Source organism: Gopherus flavomarginatus, chromosome 14 (genome assembly GCF_025201925.1).
Source record: "Gopherus flavomarginatus isolate rGopFla2 chromosome 14, rGopFla2.mat.asm, whole genome shotgun sequence".
Lineage (NCBI taxonomy): Eukaryota > Metazoa > Chordata > Testudines > Testudinidae > Gopherus > Gopherus flavomarginatus.
Window position 1 is genome coordinate 26,070,222 of NC_066630.1, and position 21,417 is coordinate 26,091,638.

General features: G+C 42.1%; 1 protein-coding gene and 1 long non-coding RNA gene across 2 annotated transcripts in view; one reads left to right on the forward strand and one right to left on the reverse strand.

The window, feature by feature from the left end:
• ABCC12 (ATP binding cassette subfamily C member 12) overlaps positions 1-21,417 on the reverse strand; it is a 100,735-nt gene that overhangs the window by 78,711 nt on the left and 607 nt on the right. Inside the window, exons 2-7 of the mRNA XM_050923038.1 lie at positions 8,737-8,903; positions 7,881-8,036; positions 6,535-6,682; positions 2,919-3,152; positions 2,482-2,655; positions 490-637 (exon numbers count right to left, since the gene is read on the reverse strand). Of these exons, the coding sequence (XP_050778995.1) occupies positions 490-637; positions 2,482-2,655; positions 2,919-3,152; positions 6,535-6,682; positions 7,881-8,036; positions 8,737-8,903 (1,027 nt within the window). The remainder of the gene's footprint in view (positions 1-489; positions 638-2,481; positions 2,656-2,918; positions 3,153-6,534; positions 6,683-7,880; positions 8,037-8,736; positions 8,904-21,417) is intronic.
• Positions 1-21,417, forward strand: part of LOC127034376 (uncharacterized) — a 56,622-nt gene that overhangs the window by 21,252 nt on the left and 13,953 nt on the right. The window lies entirely within an intron of this gene.

Consider the following 21,417-nt stretch of genomic DNA (forward strand, 5'->3'; position numbering starts at 1 on the left):
AATAAAGATGATATAAGATTTTACAAGTATTTGAAGAGTATAAATACCAAGGAGAGAATGAGTGGAATTATTGAGGGTGCTACAGTGGGTATAGGAGTAGGAGTAATGGGATGAAATTGAAAGAAAAGTGTAGGCTCAAAATCATGGTTGAGAATCATGTTAACCCCATTGCTTGGAATGGTTGAAATTAGACTGGATTAGGAGGTAGGCTAGGTAATGTACTGTGGGGAGCTGCACTGGCAGGGTCATGGAGTAAATGGCATGATACTTCAGGGGTAACATTTTCAAAAGTTCCTAACTGACTTAGGAGCCTATGTTCTGCTGATTTTCAGTGGAGAAAACAGAACAGGGGTTCATGAACATCCTTCTTAGAGACAATAAGTGGTTTTAAAAACACAGAGCACATTAAGTTTCTATAAGTCACTGATATTGGACAGAAAGGCAGAGTTACCATTTTATATACTACTTTAAAATAGCCGCTTTCTATACCTTTGATTGCCTTTGCAAAAGATTTTTCCCAAGCATACATTTTAATCAATTTAATGCATGTTAAAATCTCATTCATTCTTTGCACACGCGTATCAGTCACTGAAATAGCAGCTCGTCGGAATACGGATGTGAGCTTAGCCATGAACATCTGCAATCAAAATGTAAAAATGCTATTAAAACACATCCTTAAAATGGAGACGTCTAACAAAAAATGTGAATTTAAGCAAACATGTTTGAGTGTGTGTGTGTGTGTGTGTGTGTATGGTAAATGCTTACAACTGGCAATATTGCAGGAGCCAATTGCCACATCCTTTTAAAGTGACAGCATTATGTTGCTACCTCACTAGCTAGTCTTTATATATTTGAATGTTTTTCCGCCATATGCTTCCAAACTCTTTTTAGAATATTCATGTTTCCAGTTTCTATTGATACTCATTGTAGTATTCCAGTGAACACATTAAAGGCCTCATTCAGGACTCCATTTTTGCATCCAATCATATATATTGTATAGATTTCTTGTTCCTTTTCTAATTTGACTCTTCTTCTAAGATGTTTGTCACCTGGACTAGAGCTTGCTTCCATGTCAGAGGCCATTAACACATCATGTAAAAAACAGGAACAGATATGTATGTTCCTATACACCTTACTATTTAGACATGATGAGGCAACAGGAAACAGCTGTGATTTCCTATTCACCTTAATATGTAGATTTGACAATCTTTGTATATATTTTTACTCTTACTGATGCTAATATCAAGTTAGAAAAAGAACAAGAAAGCTATACAATATATATTATGGATGCAAAAAGGGAGGCCTGAATGAGTCCTTTATTGTGTTCAGTGGAATACTGTAATGAACCGCAATAGATGCTAGAAACGTGAATATTCAAAAAAGTTTGGAAGTATATGGAGGAAAAACATTCTAACGTATACAGACTAGCTTGTGAGGTAGAAGTGTAATGCTGTTCTTTAAAGGATGTGGCAACTGGCTCCTGCAATATTGCCAGCTGTAGCCATTGACCATCCACACAACCACATACTCAAAACAAAAAAACCCAAAAAAACAAAGCAAAACAAAACAAAAAAAAAACACCTGCTGCTACCATACTGAAAACACTTTGAGGCAATGGTTTGTGGTTCTGTGTGTTTAGCTCTTACAGGTGTGACAGCATTGTACAGTAGGAGATTATCTTATCAATTGTAGTTTAGAAACTGTTAAGATGTGCCTGAAAAAGTTTAATCAATTGAAAACACATTTCATTAACTAAACAGCTCTATGCATCCCTTTTAAACAGAAATAAAAGACGTAGCTTAATTTAAAAGAAACAACAGATTATTCCACTGTTACTGCTTGAAAGGAAAGCTCCTTTAACTATTCTGAATGTAATTTATTGTTTATATGAAAAATTTAAGCACCAGTGAATACTCAATTAATACATTAATTAACACACTTGAACTATCTTAATGCCATATTTTCATAATAGTCTCTACGCTTGCACGAGTTATTGATTGTACAACAGGTACAAAATTGCAGTTACATGTGTTAGAACTATCATCTGTAACTATCGTACTTGATTGTTTTTTTACATTTGGCCCTTGTTTTGTCTTTAAATCATATTCATTTTAGTTTTTCTAAAATGGCTTACATGGCAACACTAAAGTGAAAAAATACTTGCAAGTAGGTATTGCAGTGCTGTGTATCAGAATGAAATCAGAGGCCTAGATAATAGAAAATCTCCTTTTAGTTATTCCAGAGCAACTGTGAGAACAGAGTTACTTTGGATTTACTGAGAGAAGAACATGGTCCTTTATTGAGTTCTTTAATAAAATATGATTTAAGGTAAGGATTTTCAAAGGAGCCTAAAGAGTTAAGTACCCAACTCCACATTAATTTTTAGTGCCTTATACCCTTAGGGTCCATTGAAAATCTCAGCCTTACATTTAATATTGATCAATGTACATATAAAATGATTAGGAAAATTAGTCACTTTACCTGTAGAGGCATAAATATAATATAAACAAATGTTCCTGTGAGTGCAGTGGGACCAAGAATAAGACAAGAATATATGGTACAAACGATCATTAGTGCAGGCACAGTAATTGGCAGAGGACAAAATAAGGCAGCTTCAAACATTCGATAGCCATCATTAGATAATACATTAATGACCTGCAAACACATAAAAAAGAGAGAGATGAATAGTTTTCCCTTTTATCAATATTTTTGTGACCAAGAGTTTTTAAACCAATCATGTTTTCATAATCTCAGGAGTAAGACTTTCAGAATCCACTATCCATATACTGTTTATTAGTACATGAAGACTTAAGTGACTGTACCATTTAAATTGACTTATTTTAGTATTTCATAAAAACAGCTCAGACATTAAAGGCCACCTAGAGGTTAAGAAGTAGAATATGATTATGGAAACTTACCTCACCAACAGAGATGTGTGTCAAAGACTTAAATGCTAATAGATATTCAAAAGCTACTGTAGATACAGCAACTTTTAATCGTATAGCTGTACGGTAGTTGATGGCCCATGCTAATGCCCAAAATATTACTTTGAAAAGTTCAGCAAGAAAAAGTGCTATGCAGAGTCCAATTCCCTGAATGCTGTCTTTGGAGACACTTTCACTGTGCTGTAGAATTTTATGAATGATCACAGTCTGCAAAGAAATTTCAGAATTATTTTTTAAAATTGCATCATGAAAAATTTCACATCTGTTCACCTTTGGGAAGTTCCAACACAGCAAAGCCAGGAACTGTGCTGCTTCCACAGATACCTCTACAATGCACACTCCTTTCAGTGGCATGTAGAGTTCATAACCTACATGCCCCCCAGCAGCGGTATACATAGCAGTATAGATGGTGAGGCACTGCTTAGGTAAGTAGAGTGATAAAACAGCTGAACCATGCGGGTATGTGCCCTACATTACTCTGCAGTACCTCTCCATCTATGCAGTATTTTAGTAGTGTAATGTTATGCTACCTCCTCATTGATGGAGTCTTTCACCACTGCAGGGAAAGGCTCCAGCAGCAGGGAGCCTGAGGGGAAAGGACCCTCAAGAGCCTTTCCCCACTGTCTACCCTCCCTCCCTTCAGAGCCCTTTCCCACTGTCTACCCTCCCTCCCCTCAGAGCCTTTCGCTGACATGTGTACACATTGCAGTGTGGACTCAGACGGCTTTTCACTGCAGGGTGTAGCTATATGTAGCCTAAACACCTCTGCAAGTGCTGCGCAGTGTAGGCATACCCAGCATGGTACCATATGAGATTTATACATATAAATAATAGAGGTTTTGGGAAGGAAAGTACATTTTATATTCATGAGGTACTAAAGGATAGGCATTGAGATACTATGATGATGAGTGCAGGATGATGCCTGGCTAGATTTTAATAGATGGTTACCAGTTACCTATCTATCTGCTGTATACCGGTATTTGTCACATTTGAGAACCACATGGTTTCACTGTGGGAAGATTCTGAAATTAGTTACTTGTATTATTGGCCCAATGAAAATATTTATCCACTCTTGATATCCTGATGTAAACCACTGAAATCAGCTCAGGTAGCTAGTTACCAAAAGTTGCTGCTATTCTGTGAGGGATGTATGAACAAATACATTAATTGATAAAACTGCAATAATGGGGATTTCAACTAAGTGTGCTTAAACTGGTCAATTGTCACATCAGAACAAGGTTTAACAATTGCTTTTGCAACAAATAGTTCCAAAGAGAGAGATTATTCTGGACTTGTTTCTTACTACCACACAGAATAGGTTGGTGCAAGGACAATAATTGAGCCACAAAGTAATATTGACCGTAATATAACTAAGTTCAACATCCTTGGAGGAGGAATCACACTAAAAGCTAGTATGCTGAGACTAAAATTTAGAAAGTGGGATTTTTTTAAATATAAGAAGAGGATGATTGGCAGAACTGAAGGGCAACAAATTTGAAAGACAAATTGCTAAAAGAAAAGACTAACACAAAATTTAATGAACCATTGGAACTCATTCCCATGAGAGATAATTTTGATCAGGAGCTTATTAGGATTCAATCAAAGGATTAGACATTTCTGTGACTAATGAGAATATCCACAGTTACGTGGGACAGAAATAAAAACTGAATGCTACAGTAGTACATATAATAAAAAGAAACCTCTGACAAGAATCAGGGTCTTCAGTAGAGCCAGTCTGGCAGCAGGGCCTGCAGCAGACACTCTCCGGACAACATAATGAGCACAGCTGGCCTGTGGCTGCTTGATTGGCTACACACCCTGTTTGACTGGAAGAGCCATCAGATGGGCTCTTAAACCCAACCACAACAGCAGTTTAAGGGCTGCTCAAAGCATTTGCCCATAGCAGCAATAGCTCTTGAGTTTCTTGTTAGCTTGTTTCTAGGCTTGCTTCTGCCTTGGACCCAGCTTCTGCCTTGCCTCGCTCCAGATAACCTAGTTCTTACAGGGAGGGTCCCCAGAGCCCAGGCTCCAGCCCAAACCTGAATGTCAACACTGCAATCTTATAGCACCACAGCCTGAGCGCAATGGGCCTGGCAGAGATGTTTGATTGCAGTGCAGACATACCCTAAGGCTCTCAGTTCCTCTCTTCCCACAAACAGTTAAAAAAAAGTCACTGGAAATCACTAACATGGTAGAATAATCTTATTTGTCAATTTGTTTCTGAAATCCTTCTGACTTATCTGGGTTTCCTCCTTACCTTCCTCTCACGTTCTTCTCAGACAGATACTAGCTCTCTCAAGCCCACAGAAATGTCTTTGAAAATCATCAAAGAATGGTCAAGCAAAGTTTCCCCCCCAAAATCTGCCATTTCTACTTTAAGAATGTAAAATGTAAGCAATACATAGGGATAGGTGAATGACAAGCACTGTGGATCTATCAAAGTTTGAAGATGGCCCTGTTGCCTACCCCTTTCTTATATGGACTCTGCCCCATCGCTGCAGCAAGCTATGGCTCCTCTACTTGATGCCATCATCTTTACAGGCATTTGCTGCCTTGATTTTCTGTAGCAGGAACCATTTTGCATGTCTCTTCCTTTTTAACAGGTATTAAAACCCCGTTCCTTTGTATCCCCTTACTATGGAGATTCTCAACAAACTATCTTTTGCTTTGTGATTGTTAGGTAGATGACACAACTAAGATTTTTGAGATGCTCACAAGTTAATGTGATATTATTATTGGGCATTTTTACAGTGCAAGTTTTTGTTGTTTTTTTTAGTACTCATATACATCTTCTAGATAAAGCATATTTGCCAAGCAAGCTCGTGGGCTTGCCTACTTTAGAGGCAAGTACTTTAAATGTAATTGGTACTGTATAAATGTTAAACTCCTGACTTCACAACAGAAATGGCACTAGTAAACAGAATAATAATGCAGGATACTCTTAAAATCTGCAAATGTAATAACATACTGCATGTAAACATATGGTGATACCATGGCTAGGTACTCAGACTACAGTGATGGGTAGAAGGACTCAGAACATGTTTCTGACTAATGGAACATTGTTATTAGGATCTCTGTGAAGAATTCAATACTTTAATAATAAGAACTACTTTAGATTTCTATTGATTTGTCATATATAGAATATAGGGATTCTACATATATGAAGAGCTAGTTGGCCTTGAACTCTTCGTGGACTCTTATAAGTTGAAGCTCATGTTATGTGTCACCAGAAATCTTTTTCAGATTTGCAATAAAATATCTGATTTGACCCAGACCTTCCATGACACCATACTTTAGATGAGACATAGCTTTATAAAAAACAAAGATTAAAGAAGTAGACTCATTTGATCACATTGGTCCCTTCTGACCCTAGAATCTATGAATCTATGAATCTATTTGGCTTTGAGATATCCATGGAATCCTCTCATTACAGGTGATTGGTGAGGTTAATGTCCTTTAATGCCTGTTAATTCTTTAAAATTCTATCAATAACTGAGCAATAAAAAATTGTCTCCATTTCCCATACTTAGTTTATCAGAGAGATTAATTGCAGTACACTAAAATTGTTCATCAGTATGGAACTACTTACTGGTCCTAAAGCAGCCAAGATAATAGAAATGAAGTTTGCTATCACATCCACCAAAATTCTTGTTCTCTGAAATTTAAGAACTACTCTGATCAAAGAAGCTTTTTCAGGCCCGACTCTTGCAAGCTCTGCTTCCCAAAGGAGTCGAAATCTGGAGAAAAAAATATCCCCACATATTAAAGAGTAGAAGGTTAAATAGAATGGTAAAGCATTTTTTTCTAATCACAACAGTTAATAAGAAGCATATATGAAACTGCTACGATGATAAAATTAAAATTCAGTTCCTCATCCTGTCAATCAGTAGTTATAGAAATCTTAAAAATTATACAAAGAACATTTTTATAGATAACAATTCATGAAGGGAATTCATTATTCAATGTGATTCCGCTAAGGAAATTATCACATTGAAAACATTAACATTTGCAATCTGAGGACAGATATTCTTAACTGTTCAGCTAAATGTATGTATACCAGAACAGAGTCGGTTGAAATAGTTTTCAAAATCTCAGGAATTAATTGGTTGCTGATAGTACCTGGGGCAGAACTAATGAATACTACAACCACTAAATCAAAGTTACATAGGGTCCTTAATATTCTTTTCCCAATCCATTATGTGCAAAATTTACTAGTCCTTTCAAAGAGGTTTGCAACATATTTAGGCTCAATACTGTATGATGCTGACATTCTGGTCTTGATCCAGCAACACACTTAAACATGTGTTTGAAGTTAATGTACTTATATTAATTGCTAGATTTGGGCCAGAATGTTCAGCACCTGTCAGGATTGAGCCCTTTAGGTCTGTTTCAAATCCCATTAATGGAAAGACTCCCATGGACTTCAGTGGGCTTTGGACCAGACCTGTAGTGCCATAGCTGAAGAAGCCTTATCTGCCATACAGAAAGCTAAAATTTTGGAGGGAGTTCTTGATTTCTACACACCTGGGTCTTCCTTGTGAGGAATTGCACCCTACCTCAGATTCTTGCAATGTGGAATCCTTGTATAAGATACGGGAAGAAAGAATAAATGGAAAAGCAATAAAGGAAAGAGAAGACTCAAGAAGTTTTCTTTCTTTCTCCCTTCTTTTGTATCTTTTTCAAAAAACAATTCCCAACAACTTGTTTTCTTTTCCTTCTCTTCCTCCTCTTTTTTTTATTGTTTTATTGTTTTTTTTCTTAAGGGTCCTGTACTGAGTCAAACAGTAGGAAACATGCAAAACATTTTGCAGCTAAAAACTGCTATTATGTGTTATATCTAGTGCCCCCCAGAAGTCTCAAATCATTACTCTCAATAAAGAACACCACATATGGAGGAATCTTACAATAATTATATTGAAATTGAAATAATCCTACCTTTTTGCATTTGGCTCTGAACTATCGTGATATGATAATGGAGGTACGGTGTCCACGTTAATATTGTGTCTGTATCCTTTGATCATTAAAGATGAAAGCCAAGAATATGTAGCAAATGAGAACAGTCCTGCATTATCCACTGGATTAACAGCAGATCTAGGGGGGAAATACAAGCTACTAATACAGTATTCAAGTTAATTTCACAGTTGTCTCACTGACCTTACAAATGTTAATTGTAGAAAATTATGTTTTCTGAGCCATATAAAGACCTTTTGATACTGTTAGGCAGAGACCATCATGCATTCCTTAGTGGAGTGATAGATAGTATGAATACACCACTTATTAATTAATGATAAGGTAAGGTCAAACTGATGGGGTGAGAATCTAGTCTGTAGCTTCCAAAGCACATTATGTGCGTGTACTCAGCTTCTGAGCTAAAAACCAGCTTCATTACTTGAAGTCAACTGGCATTTGCTGCATTTAATCAGTATCCTCCTCAGATAATGTTACAGGGCGTACACAGAGCATCAGAGTAGTCACTCATGTTAGCTTTCAACAATGGTGAAATGTCAGATTCTGTCAGTTTAGCTCAGCTCAGATTATGCCTAAAAATTTTCTTGGCAATGTATTAACTCAATTAACCAATTAAATATAAATGAAACACCGTTAGTAGTTCATTAAAACAGATAACGCAATTTCAACCACTAAAACACATTTGAAATAAATGCTAGCTTAATAGTTGGGGAGGTGCAGGTAATCAAGACTTCCTGAAAAATAAATTTTAATCTTCATTAGCCATCAGAAAATGATTTTCTTTCTATATATTATATTTCAATTATAAATAAATGTGACTTGCTTTGCTTTGAGGCGGACAGGAATCGTTGTTTTTAAACTAGGTTCATATTTGCGGTAAAAGGTCATTTCATTATCTCGTATATCTAGATGAGGTAGCAGATACGGTGCTGAAGTAACCATTGCGCTGGTCTGCAGATGCCAAGGTTCCGTGTGCTCAGTCAGATTTCTCTGTGAAGTAAAATTTAAAAAATAGAACATATTAACATTAATTACTTTTATTTAAGTAACATTTTAAAATATGTGGTAAAGCCCATAACCATTTTCAAACCACAACAATATCTTATCATTGGTGAAAGGCTGGAAAGGATCTCCATAGTTAACTATTTCATTCCACTGCACAATGTAGAAATACAGTACACATACACTTTCTCCCCATTTATAATTCTCCCATCACCATGGTAACTCAGTAACCTAAACTATAAAAACCTACAAGCTGTCCAAACCTTTTTGCCTTTGCCTTCTGAAGTACAGAGAAACCCCATTAAACCGCAATACACGGAACACATGCAACTCAGCATCTCTCAAAATCAGGTCATTTATTTTTGGTACCTAATATGGCTATACCAGTAGGTCCTCAATGTTAGGTACCTATACTTGAAAATGTTGGCATACGAGTTTAATCAAGTTTATGGTTAACATCTCTAATGCTGTTGCCTGAGTGACTTCTCATGGCAATTTAGGGTCTTATCCAAACCCCACTGAAGTCAAAAGAAGGTTTTTTCCTACATTGAGGATACTAGGATTGAGCCCTTAGTCTGTCTTTGTATGTTATAATGCCTAATCCTTTTATCATTTTTGTAGCTTTTCTATGGAGTTTCTCTTCAGTCTTTTTCTAGTGAAGAGTTTCAAACTGTAAACAGTCTGAGTCTGAACGTACTAAAGCTGTATTAAGAGATGAAGTGTGTATATGCCCCAGAATAGCTTTTCTTTTTTCTCTTCAGTGTAAATCCGAATTCATGTTGGATTTTTGTGCCTATACCCGTCTCTGTATTTAAGATGTCTTAACCATCAAGCTCCATTTTGTACTTCTGAATGCTATTATTTTCTTTCCTCCCCCGCATGCTCACATAATGCATTTTTCAAAGTAAACTCATTCCCACTTATTTCTGTCCAGTTCTCTAGTTCTCTCTGGATCATTCTGTAATTCTTTGTAAGGGCACGTTTGCACATCTTCCTCCAGAAATTTTGTGATATCTGCATAATTGATCCATTTACAATTCATTTATTCCAAATCGTTTATAAAGTATTAGCCAAACATAGACCCAATATTGATGCTATTGGGACCATACATCCATTTCATATCTTGCCTCCATGTAATGAAAATAAACCGTTTGATAGTACATTGATGGAGACTATAAATACTCTGAGCAGAGAGATTTATCCTAGAAGGAGCCAGATTCTGATTTCCCTCCCTCCATTTTTACACCAGTCTTACTGCACTGTCTTTACTGGAGTTGGTCTTGATTTATATCTGTGACACTAACATCATCCATCTCTAGAACATGTATAAATGCTGGAAGATGGAAACAGGTATCTTGCTCATTTCCATTGTTTGTTCCATTATTTTTTAAAACTGTTGGTGCCGTTTAATTTGTTTGCATGGTCCCTATGATCCTGCATACAACGGGCATGGACACTTTGATTAGGGTTTTCACGCAAAAAAATGTTTAAGCACAGTTCACTAGAAAGATGGTAAGTGCTAGCACCGTTTTTCTGGCCATTATAGACAGAATCTCTTCTGTAAACACTTCCTGTCTCCCTTTTCTTTCTAGTTTAAGGCAGTAAAGGGCATCTGAAACCCCATAACCATTATATTTCCCAGAAATCAGATTAGACCTTGTAGGAATATATGAACAAAGTGTTTGACACAATATGCTGAGCACTGAACAAACAACCAAGAAAAATGAACTCTTTGGTGAACGAGGACTGAGATTTGCAAATAGGACATTTTCTAGCAACCTTCTTCTAAAATGCTGAAAAAGGCATATCTTTATGAAAAAATGAAAAAGACTGATTACTGTCTGTATCACTGTTCAGAGATTCAAGTCTTATAACCTTTTATTTCTTCTTACATTTTTGCTACCGAAAATGCTCAGAGGGATGCTGGGCAAAATAACTCCCACTATTTGCAATTTTTAAAATAAACATACTGCAATCATGTCAACTGAAGATAATAGTCTGCCCAATACAACTATGCTGCTTTAAAATACTCAACTAATTTAACAATAAAATTGAGGCTGCTAAGAAATCAAGTTGCAATACTTTGCATGAATTTTTAAAATGGTGCTCTTTGCAATTCAACTGCAAAAACCATGTCTCATGTCAGTTTCCTCTGGTCAAATCTCTAAAGGCTTCATTTTACCATTTCTTTCCCTATTTTTTCTTTTATGTAGATATCAAAAGTACAATATATAGTGAGTCTTCTAAAAATATGTAAAGATATATTTTTGAAGAAGAGTTGTAATATAAATTGCTAATGGACAACTACAGGACTCTATCAGCAATATAGATCATAATATAGTTATGTGATAAATATTTGCTCATAATGATGTTGGAGATTTTAGTCTGACAGTGAGATTGTATTATACTTGATTATGTAAAATATGTTTTTTCATTAATGTAGTACACAAGTTGCCATTCAAATAGGAAATGTTAATTTTGTAACATTATACTTGTGATAAATTTGGGGAAGGGGGAGCTGTCCTATTGCAGCAGCAGAAGAAATAATCTCTACTCAAATACATGTGAAGTAAATGCTAGATTATTATTTGGGAAGGTGGAGGTAGCCAAGACCCACCGAAAAATAAATTTTAATCTTCATTAACCATCGGAAAATAATTCAGGGCATGTGCCCTACAAAAATTATTTTGTGTGTGTTTATATAAATACATACACAATGAATATTTGTATAAGTCACACATACATGCATTGTGTAAATATTCATCCCAGGACTGGTGATATGGGGACAGAGAAATTCTTGTTTTTTATTTTAGAAGTAGCAGACACAGCCTCCTCTCTCTTTGCTGGAGGATCTTGCCATTTTTGGAAGACCTTAATATTGATTTCAGAGTGGTAGCCATGTTAGTCTGTATCAGCAAAAACAACAAGGAGACTAACAAATTTATTTGGGCGTCACATAAGGCCGTAAGGTAAACTGCACCTCTCGCTTCTGTCAATTTTAGGAACAGAGGTACTGATTCTTAGAGTCTTTGATATTCCTGACATTTCTTTTGTTATCACTGAAATTTCTCACATACAACCAAAGCAAAACTTTTTGAAAGTTTGAAAGACCATCTGTGTATATAAACTTCAATTCAGGAAGCTATCCTTATTCAGGACAGCCCTTAATACATGCTTAACTTTGACTTCAATGAGATTTAAGCACAAGCTCAAGTGCTGTCCAGAACAGAGAGAGAGTGAGTGAGTGTTAAGCGCTTTACTAAATCAGAGCCTAATAAAAAGATGTATACGGTAAAAGCAAATTTTATTTTGTTTTTAAGATCACCTTTAATTAATAATGATGAATGAAACATAGACTATCCCAAAAGATGTGCGTAACAATTTAATGCATCCTGGATTTAATTAAATAGAATAAGGGTCAAATTCTGCTCTGTTACATTAGTGCAACCCCACTGAAAGTTATGGGCACGCACCAGTGTAATGGACAGCATAGTTGGCCCTACATTTCTAATTATAGTGCAAATAAACAATCTTCAATCCCTGGCAGCTGTGGGGCTGAGATTAAAAGGTTGTTTGAACAGGGCAGGAGGTGGGCTAAAACTTCCAGCTCTGGGCTAAAGCATATAGCAACTTAAATCTGCCTTTCCTGTCATTATTTTATAGTTCACTTCAGTACTGCTTGCACAGGATACTCTCCATTTGTCTTCCTGCACAAGGCCTGAAATATGTGGTTACCCTGTATATATTCAATAATGTTGGTGAAATAACTTGCCATATTGGATGTCATTTGAGGAAAAACTAGTTTAACACAAGTTATTTCACTCAGATCTCCAATTCTGGTGAAATGTGCCCCTTCCCTTCTCTGTGATATATAGGAGGTCATCCTCAGTTATCTGGTGGTCCCTTCTGGCCTTAAACTGTGACATCACAACCATGAATTTCAACCTGTACAGCACATTCTGAGAATTCATGCATTGTAATGTACGTAATTGGGTCAGTTATACGTAAATTACAACAAATTTCCCAGGTATCTACCGCACATTTAATAGTATCTGATATACGAGGTGGTCTTTGGGGCTTTTTGTTTTTGTTAAGTCTGATTAATTGCAATTTAAAAAAAAAAACGCTCCTAGGAACTTTTCTAAACAGCCATAATAAACTTTTGCATAAGATACTGAAGAACTATGTCTGCATTCAGAAGTACACAGTCTATCACAAGGCAATTTGATCTGTCAGTAAAAAGACAGCAGCTGCAGAGTTGTTTTAACAGAGATGCAATGTGCAAAAATAAGTGTCTATATCTGCCATTGTTTTTATGTACAATACTTTAATATTCTAACAGAAATCCTATGAACATAAGAACAGCCATACTGGGTCAGACCAAAGGTCCATCCAGCCCAGTATACTGTCTACTAACAGTGGCCAATGCCAAGTGCCCCAGAGGGAGTGAACCTAATAGGTAATGATCAAGTGATCTCTCTTCTGCCATCCATTTCCACCCTCTGACAAACAGAGGCTAGGGACACCATTCCTTAGCCTTCCTGGCTAATAGCCATTAATGGACTTAATCTCCATGAATTTATCCAGTTCTCTTTTAAACGCTGTTATAGTCCTAGCCTTCACAACCTCCTCAGGCAAGGAATTCCACAGATTGACTGTGCGCTGTGTGAAGAAGAACTTCCTTTTATTTGTTTAAACCAGCTGTCCATTAATTTCATTTGGTGGCCCCTAGTTCTTATATTATGGGAACAAGTAAATAACTTTTCCTTATTACTTTCTCCACATCACGCATGATTTTATATACCTCTATCATATCCCCCCTTAGTCTCCTCTTTTCCAAGCTGAAAAGTCCTAGCCTCTTTAATCTTGCCCCTTATGGGACCTATTCCAAACCCCTAATCATGGGATGATACAACATGAGGCAGAGAGGCAAACAATATAAGACAAAGCAAATATATAACTTGAGCTAAAACTTTCTATCTACTTCAGTAACTTTTATAGATTTGGTTCAGTAAAGACAAATGCTAAGGTGCTGAGCACGTGCTAACTATCTGCAAGTACTGTGGACCACAGTGGGAATTGCAGATGTTTAGCAAGGGAGCAACGCCTCTTGGGATTTGGCCACTTTTTTTTTATACCTAAGAATAAAATGACTGTGCAATAATTAATATGGAAGAATTCTAGTCAGACAGCAATACTTCAGATACAGATTTGGCAAAATAATAGCCAGTAAATTGAATGTTATTCTACAGTGAAATACAGTTGCAGAGAAAGCACAGGCTGTATCAGAGGAGGTATTTCATATGAGACAAGGCAGACACAGCAATAATGAAGCTGCATCTGAATTACCATAAGGATATTAATAAAATGGAGAGTATCCAAAGAAAAGCAACAAATATACTGAAGGATTTTGAAAACATGGTTAGGTATGGGTTAAAAAGCATTAATTAAATGAGGATTCACTAAGGGAATATATAAAGCCAGATCCAATCCTACACTGACACTACTCTATGCTGTGCCACTGATGTGACCAGTGGTGAGCTGGAGCCAGTTCCCACCGGTTCGCAGGAACCAGTTGTTAAATTTAGAAGCCCTTTTAGAACCAGTTGTCCTGTGAGGGACAACTGGTTCGAAAAGGGCTTTTAAATTTAACAAAAGCCACAGCAGCTCCCTGCCCTTCCCCCGGCCCCAGCTCACAGCACTCCACCTCTGCCTCCTCCCCTGAACGCTCCCAAGGCTTCTTCTCCCCCTCCCCGGCTTCCCATGAATCAGCTGTTCATGCGGGAAGTCTGGGAGAGCTGAGAAGGAAGCAGCGGCTTCCCACGGGTGAGCTTGGGCAGGGGGGTGGGGGTGCGAGGAGGGCTCCAGGCGCTGCACGGCTGCGGCCTGGTTCCCGACCCCATCTCTCGGGCCGGTCCTGACCGCGGCTGGCCAGGTAGTGCAGCTCTGGCCCAGCCCCTGGGACCAGCCAGCTGGCCGAACGGCATGGCTCCGGCCTGGCCCCGGCCAGCTGGGCGCCCCAACTCTGGCCCCGGACGAGCGCCCCGGTTCCAGTCCCAACCCCGGCCGAGCAGCCCGGCCCGGCCCGGCCCCCATCTCCAGGCAGCGCGGTAAGGGGGCAGGGAGCATGAACAGCGTGTTGGATAGAGGGCAGGGGAGTTGCAGGGGTGGATTAGTGTCGGGGCGGTCAGAGGGCAGAGAACAGGGGGATTGAATGGGAGCAAGGGTCCACGGGGGGCAGTCAAGAAGGAGCAGGGGTTGGATGGGGCGGCAGGGGGCAGGGAAGGGGATGGATGGGGCACGGGTCCAGGGGGGAGCTGTCAAGGAACGTGGAGAGTTGGATGGGGCAGGAGTCCTGGGGGGAGCATGACCGCCTAATGGGGTGAGGACAAGGGAACTGGTTGTTAATATTTTGGCAGCTCATCACTGCCCATAGGAACCCTAAACCTAGCCCCAAGTGCCCTGCCCTTAGGAATCCTAACCCTAGCTCCAAGTGCCCTACTCATAGGAACCCTAACCCTTGCTCCAAGTGCCCTACCCATAGGAACCCTAACCCTAGCCCCAAGTGCCCTACACTTAGGAACCCTAACCCTAGGGCGGGAAGCCCTACCCATAGGAACCCCAATCCTACTCTAACTGCCCTACCCTTAGGAAGCCTAACCCTAGGGGGGGAAGCCCTACCCATAGGAACCCCAATTCTAGCTCTAAGTGCCATGCCTATAGGAACCCTAACCCTAGTTCCAAGTTCCCTACCCTTAGGAACCCTAACCCTAGCTCCAAGTGCCCTGCCGTAAGGAACCCTAACCCTAGCTCCAAGTGCCCTACCCATAGGAACCCTATCCCTAGGGCAGGGCGCCCTACTCATAGGACCCCTAACCCTAGCTCCAAGTGTCCTACCCTTAGGAACCGTAACCCTAGGGTGGGAAGCCCTTCCCGTAGGAGCCTTAACCATAGATCCAAGTGCCCTATCCATAGGACCCCTAACCCTAGGGCACAAAGCCCTACTCATAGGAGCCCTACCCCTAGCTCCAAATGCCCTACCCATAGGAACCCTAACCCAAGGATAGGGCGCCCTACCCATAGGAACTCTAACCCTATGGCTCAAAGCCCTACCCATAGGACCCCTAACTCTAGCTCAAATTGCCCTACCCTTAGGAACCCTAACCATAGCTCCAAGTGCCCTACCCTTAGGAACTATAACCCTAGCTCCAAGAGCCCTACCCTTAGGAACCCTAACCTTAAGGTGGGAAGGCCTACCCATACGAACCCTAAGCCTAGCTCCAGGAGCCCTACCCTTAGGAACCCTAACCCTAGCTCCAAGTGCCCTACCCATAGGAACCCTAACCCTAGGCTGGGGTGCCCTACCCCTAGGAACCCTAATTCCAAGTGCCCTACCCTTGGAACCCTAAACCTAGGGTGGGAAGCCCTACCCATATGAACCCTAACCCTAGCTCCAAGGGCCATACCCATAGGAACCCTAACACAAGGATAGGGCGCCCTACCCATAGGAACTCTAACCCTAGCTCCAAGTGCCCTACCCATAGGAACCTTAACCATAGCTTCAAGTGCCCCACACTTAGGGACCCTAACCCTAGGGCAGGAAGCCCTACCCATACGACCCCTAACCCTTGCTCCAAAAGCACTACCCTTAGAAACCCTAACCCAACTCCAAGTGCCCGACCCATAGGAACTGTAACCCTAGGGTGGGGCGCCCTTCCTATAGGAACCCTAACCCTAGCCCCAAGTGCCCTACGCTTAGGAACCCTCACCCTAGGGCACGAAGCCCTACCGATAGGAACCCTAACCCTAGCTCCAGGTGCCCTACCGATAGGAACTCTAACCCTAGCTCCAAGTGCCCTACCCTTAGGAAGCCTAACCCTAGGGCAGGAAGCCCTACCCATAGGAACCCCAACCCTAGCTCCAAGTGCCCTACACTTAGGAACCCTAACTGTAGTTCGAAGTGCCCTACCCTTAGGTAGCCTAACCCCAGGGCGGGAAGCCCTACCCATACGAACCCTAACCCTAGCTCCAACAGCCCTTCCCTTAGGACCTTTAACCCTAGCTCCAAGTGCCCTACCAACAGGAACTCTAACCCTAGCTCCAAGTGCCCTACCCTTAGGAACGCTAACCCTAGGGTGGGGCGCCGTACCCATAGGACCCATAAGCCTAGCCCCAAGTGCCCTACGCTTAGGAACCCTAACCCTAGCTCCAAGTGCCCTACCGATAGGAACCCTAACCCTAGCTCCAAGTGTCCTACCCTAGGAACCCTAACCATAGGGCGAGAAGCCCTACCCATAGGAACCCTACCCTAGGTCCAAGTGCCCTACCTATAGGAACCCTAACCCTAGTTTCAAGTGCCCTACCCTTAGGAACCCTAACCAAGGGTGGGGCCCCCTACCCATAGGAACCCTGACCCTAGCTCCAAATGCCCTACCCTTAGGACCCTTAACCCTAGCTCCAAGTGCCCTACCAATAGGAACTCTAACCCTAGCTCCAAGTGTCCTATCCTTAGGAACGCTAACCCTAGGGTGGGGCGCCGTACCCATAGGACCCATAACCCTAGCCCCAAGTGCCCTACGCTTAGGAACCCTAACCCTAGGGCACGAAGCCCTACCGATAGGAACCCTAACCCTAGCTCCAAGTGCCCTACCGATAGGAACCCTAACCCTAGCTCCAAGTGCTCTACCCTTAGGAACCCTAACCATAGGGCGAGAAGCCCTACCCATAGGAACCCTACCCTAGGTCCAAGTGCACTATCTATAGGAACCTTAACCTTAGTTTCAAGTGCCCTACCCTTAGGAACCTTAACCAAGGGCGGGGCCCCCTACCCTTAGGAACCCTGACCCTAGCTCCAAATGCCCTACCCTTAGGACCCTTAACCCTAGCTCCAAGTGCCCTACCAATAGGAACTCTAACCCTAGCTCCAAGTGCCCTACCCTTAGGAAGCCTAACCCTAGGGCGGGAAGCCCTACCCATAGGAACCCCATCCCTAGCTCCAAGTACCCTACCCATAGGAACCCTAATCCTAGCTCCAAGTGCCCTACGCTTAGGAACCCTAACCGTAGCTCCAAGTGCCCAACCCTTAGGAAGCCTAACCCCAGGGCGGGAAGTCCTACCCACAGGAACTCTAACCCTAGCTCCAAGAGCCCTACCCTTAGGAACCTTAACCCTAGCTCCAAGTGCCCTACCCATAGGAACCCTAACCCTAGCTCCAAGTGCCCTACCAATAGGAACCCTAACCCTAGCTCCAAGTACCCTACCCTTAGGAATGCTAACCCTAGGGTGGGGCGCCGTACCCATAGGACCCATAACCCTAGCTCTAAGTGCACTACCCTTAGGAACCCTAACCCTAGGACGGGAAGCTGTACCCATAGGAACCCTAACCCTAGCTCCAAGTGCCCTACCCATAGGAACCCTGCCCTAGGTCCAAATGCCCTACCTATAGGAACCCTAACCCTAGCTTCAAGTGCCTTACCCTTAAGAACGCTAACCCTATGCCGCAAAGCCCTACCCATAGGAACCCTAACGCTAACTCCAAACGCTCTATCCTTTGGAACCGTAACCGTAGGGCGGGAAGCCCTGCGCCTAGGAATCCTCACCCTAGCTCCAAGTGCCCTACCCTTAGGAACCCTAACCCTAGGACTGGAAGCCATACCCATAGAAACCCTATCCCTAGCTCCAAATGCCCTACCCTTAGGAACCCTAACGCTAGTGCCAAGTGCCCTACTTATAGGAACCCTAATTCTAGCTCCAAGTTCCCTACCCTTAGGAATGCTAACCCTAGGGTGGGAAGCCCTGCCCATAGGAACCCTAACCCTAAGATGAGGTGCCCTCCCCAAAGGAACCCTAACCCTAAGATGAGGTGCCCTCCCCAAAGGAACCGTAACCCTAGCTCCAAGTGTCCTACCCTTAGGAACCCTAACCCTAGGGCAGAAAGCCCTACCCACAGGAACCCTAACCCTAGCTCACATTGCACTACCCATAGGAACCCTAACCCTAGCTCCAAGTGCCCTACCCTTAGGAACCCTAACCCTAGGGCAGGGTGCCCTACCATTAGGAACCCTAACCCTAGCTCCAAGTGCTCTACCCATAGGAACCCTAACCCTAGGGAGGGAAGCCCTACCAATAGGAACCCCAACCCTAACTGCAAGTGCCCTACCCTTATGAACTCTAACCGTGGGGCAGGAAGCCCTACACATAAAAACTCTAACCCTAGCTCCAAGAGCCCTACCCCTAGGAACTCTAACTCTAGCTCCAAGTGCCCTACCCTTAGGAAACCTAACCCTAGGATGGGAAGCCCTACACATACGAGCCCTAGCCCTATCTCCAAGAACCCTATCCATAGGAACCCTAACCCTAGCTCCAAGTGCCCTAATCATAGGAGCCCTAACCCTAGCACCAACAGCCCTACCCATAGGAACCCTAACCCTAGGGTTGGGCACCCTGCCCGTAGGAAACCTAACCCTAGCTCCAAGTGCCCTAATCATAGGAACCCTAACCCTAGCACCAATAGCCCTACCCATAGGAACTCTAACCCTAGTGTGGGGCGCCCTGCCCATAGGAACCCTAACCCTAGCTCCAAGTGCCCTACCCTTAGGAACCGTAACCCTAGGGTGGGAAGCTCTACCCATAGGAACCCTAACCCCAGATCCAAGTACCCTACCCATAGGCACCCTAACCCTAGCTCCAAGTGCCGTACCTATAGGAACCCTAACCCTAGCTCCAAGTGCCCTACCCTTAGGAACCCTAACCCTAGCTCCAAGTTCCCTACCCACAGGAACCCTAACCCTACAGCGGGTCCCCTACCCATAGTCATAGGAACCCTAACTTTGGCTCCTAGTACCATATCCTCAGGAGCCCTAACCCTAGGCGGGAAGCCCTATCCATAGGAACCCTAACCCTAGCTCCAAGTGCCCTACCCATAGTCAATGGTGAGCTAGAGCTGGTTCCCACCGGTTCGCGGGAACCAGTTATTAAATTTAGAAGCCCTTTTAGAACCGGTTGTCCCGTGAGGCAGTCAGGGGACAGGGAAGGGGGGTGGATGAGGCAGGGGTCCGGGGGAGGCTGTGAAGGAACGTGGAGGGTTGGATGGAGCAGGAGTCCCGAGAGAAGCATGACCCCCTCATGGGGTGAGGAGGAGGGAACTTGTTGTTAATATTTTGTCACCTCATCACTGGATGTGACACTGCTCTGAGCCAGCTCTGGAGGACTCCTCCTGCATAGAGTGTATCCTAGGATGTCATTTAGTCATTGTAGTAGCTCCCACCCCCCTGTGGCCAGAGAAGAGGTGTAACCAGGAGAAAAGGGGCATGACCACAGCAATTCCTGGCTGTTGGAATAGCTCTTTGGGGTCATAAGCAATCATGATAATTTAATGGAGTATAATAAAATGATGATTATTATTACCGTTACACAGGTTGTCTTCTCTTTGCTCTACCTCCTATTTCATATTATCTTTTACAGGGAGCCTTATACTAGGGGCACAAAGGACATCCTTTGGGAACCTGGTGTCAAGACTACTCATTCCTAGCCAGGCTTCGCTTCCTGCCTTGACTTTAGGCTCTTTACTTTTGGAATGTATGAATCAGAATAGGTGGAACACTAGTGGCTTCTTTTTATTCCCTCTTTATTCTGTATCCCCAGTCTTTTTCCTAGCCTGCTGTCAGGTGACATGTAAACTAGCAAGAGCAGAAGCCTCCTCTGTAAGGGAAAACATTTTTTAAATGGGAGTAGTTAAATGAGAATATTTTAAAGTAAAACTAACAAAAGTTGTGTATGTCCCATGCGACAAGCTCCCCATTCCCTCCAGCTATCTATCCCCCTAGCCGTGCAACACTTTCCTTTACAGGTTAGTACTATAGTTATTGAGGAGTTCTTGTTCCCTTTAGTCACCAGAGGCCTCAAGTGCTGAGCACCCACAACTCCAGCTGATGTCAGTGGGAAATGTAAGTGCTCAGAAAATTAGGGCCAAGTTGGACATCCCTAGCAGGTGCAACACAAGACACTTATCTGTTTCCTTGGCTTTTTTCTTGTTCCTTTCCTTCTAATTTTGTGTCTTGAATCTGTTCTTTATATTTTCCCTGGTACTCTGTTTCTCCTTCAACTCATTTTCGTCATCATCTGTTTCTCTCCACATTGAGGGAAGTCCTGCTTGTCATTACTATTACACAGACCTCTTGCTTTCCAACTGCTCAGTCCAACTGCCACTTGCAACCTGCAGGGAACCTTCTGGCACCAACATTCTTCCCCTATTCTGTTAAGGAAACATCACCCCAAACATTCTACCTGAAGCAAAAGCTAGAAGGTGTCCATCGAGAATGCTTAACCTTTTATGCATAAAGAGAAAATTAACTCCACTACAGGTCCTCTTTGTAGCCCAGCAACAAGGCTCCCTTCCAGTGCAGGATCCTCTAGGGGTCTGTAGTGCTGGAGCTAGCCACACCTATACTGAATCCTCTTTCAGAGCCGACACATAGAAACAGCAGAAAGATATTTCTTTTTT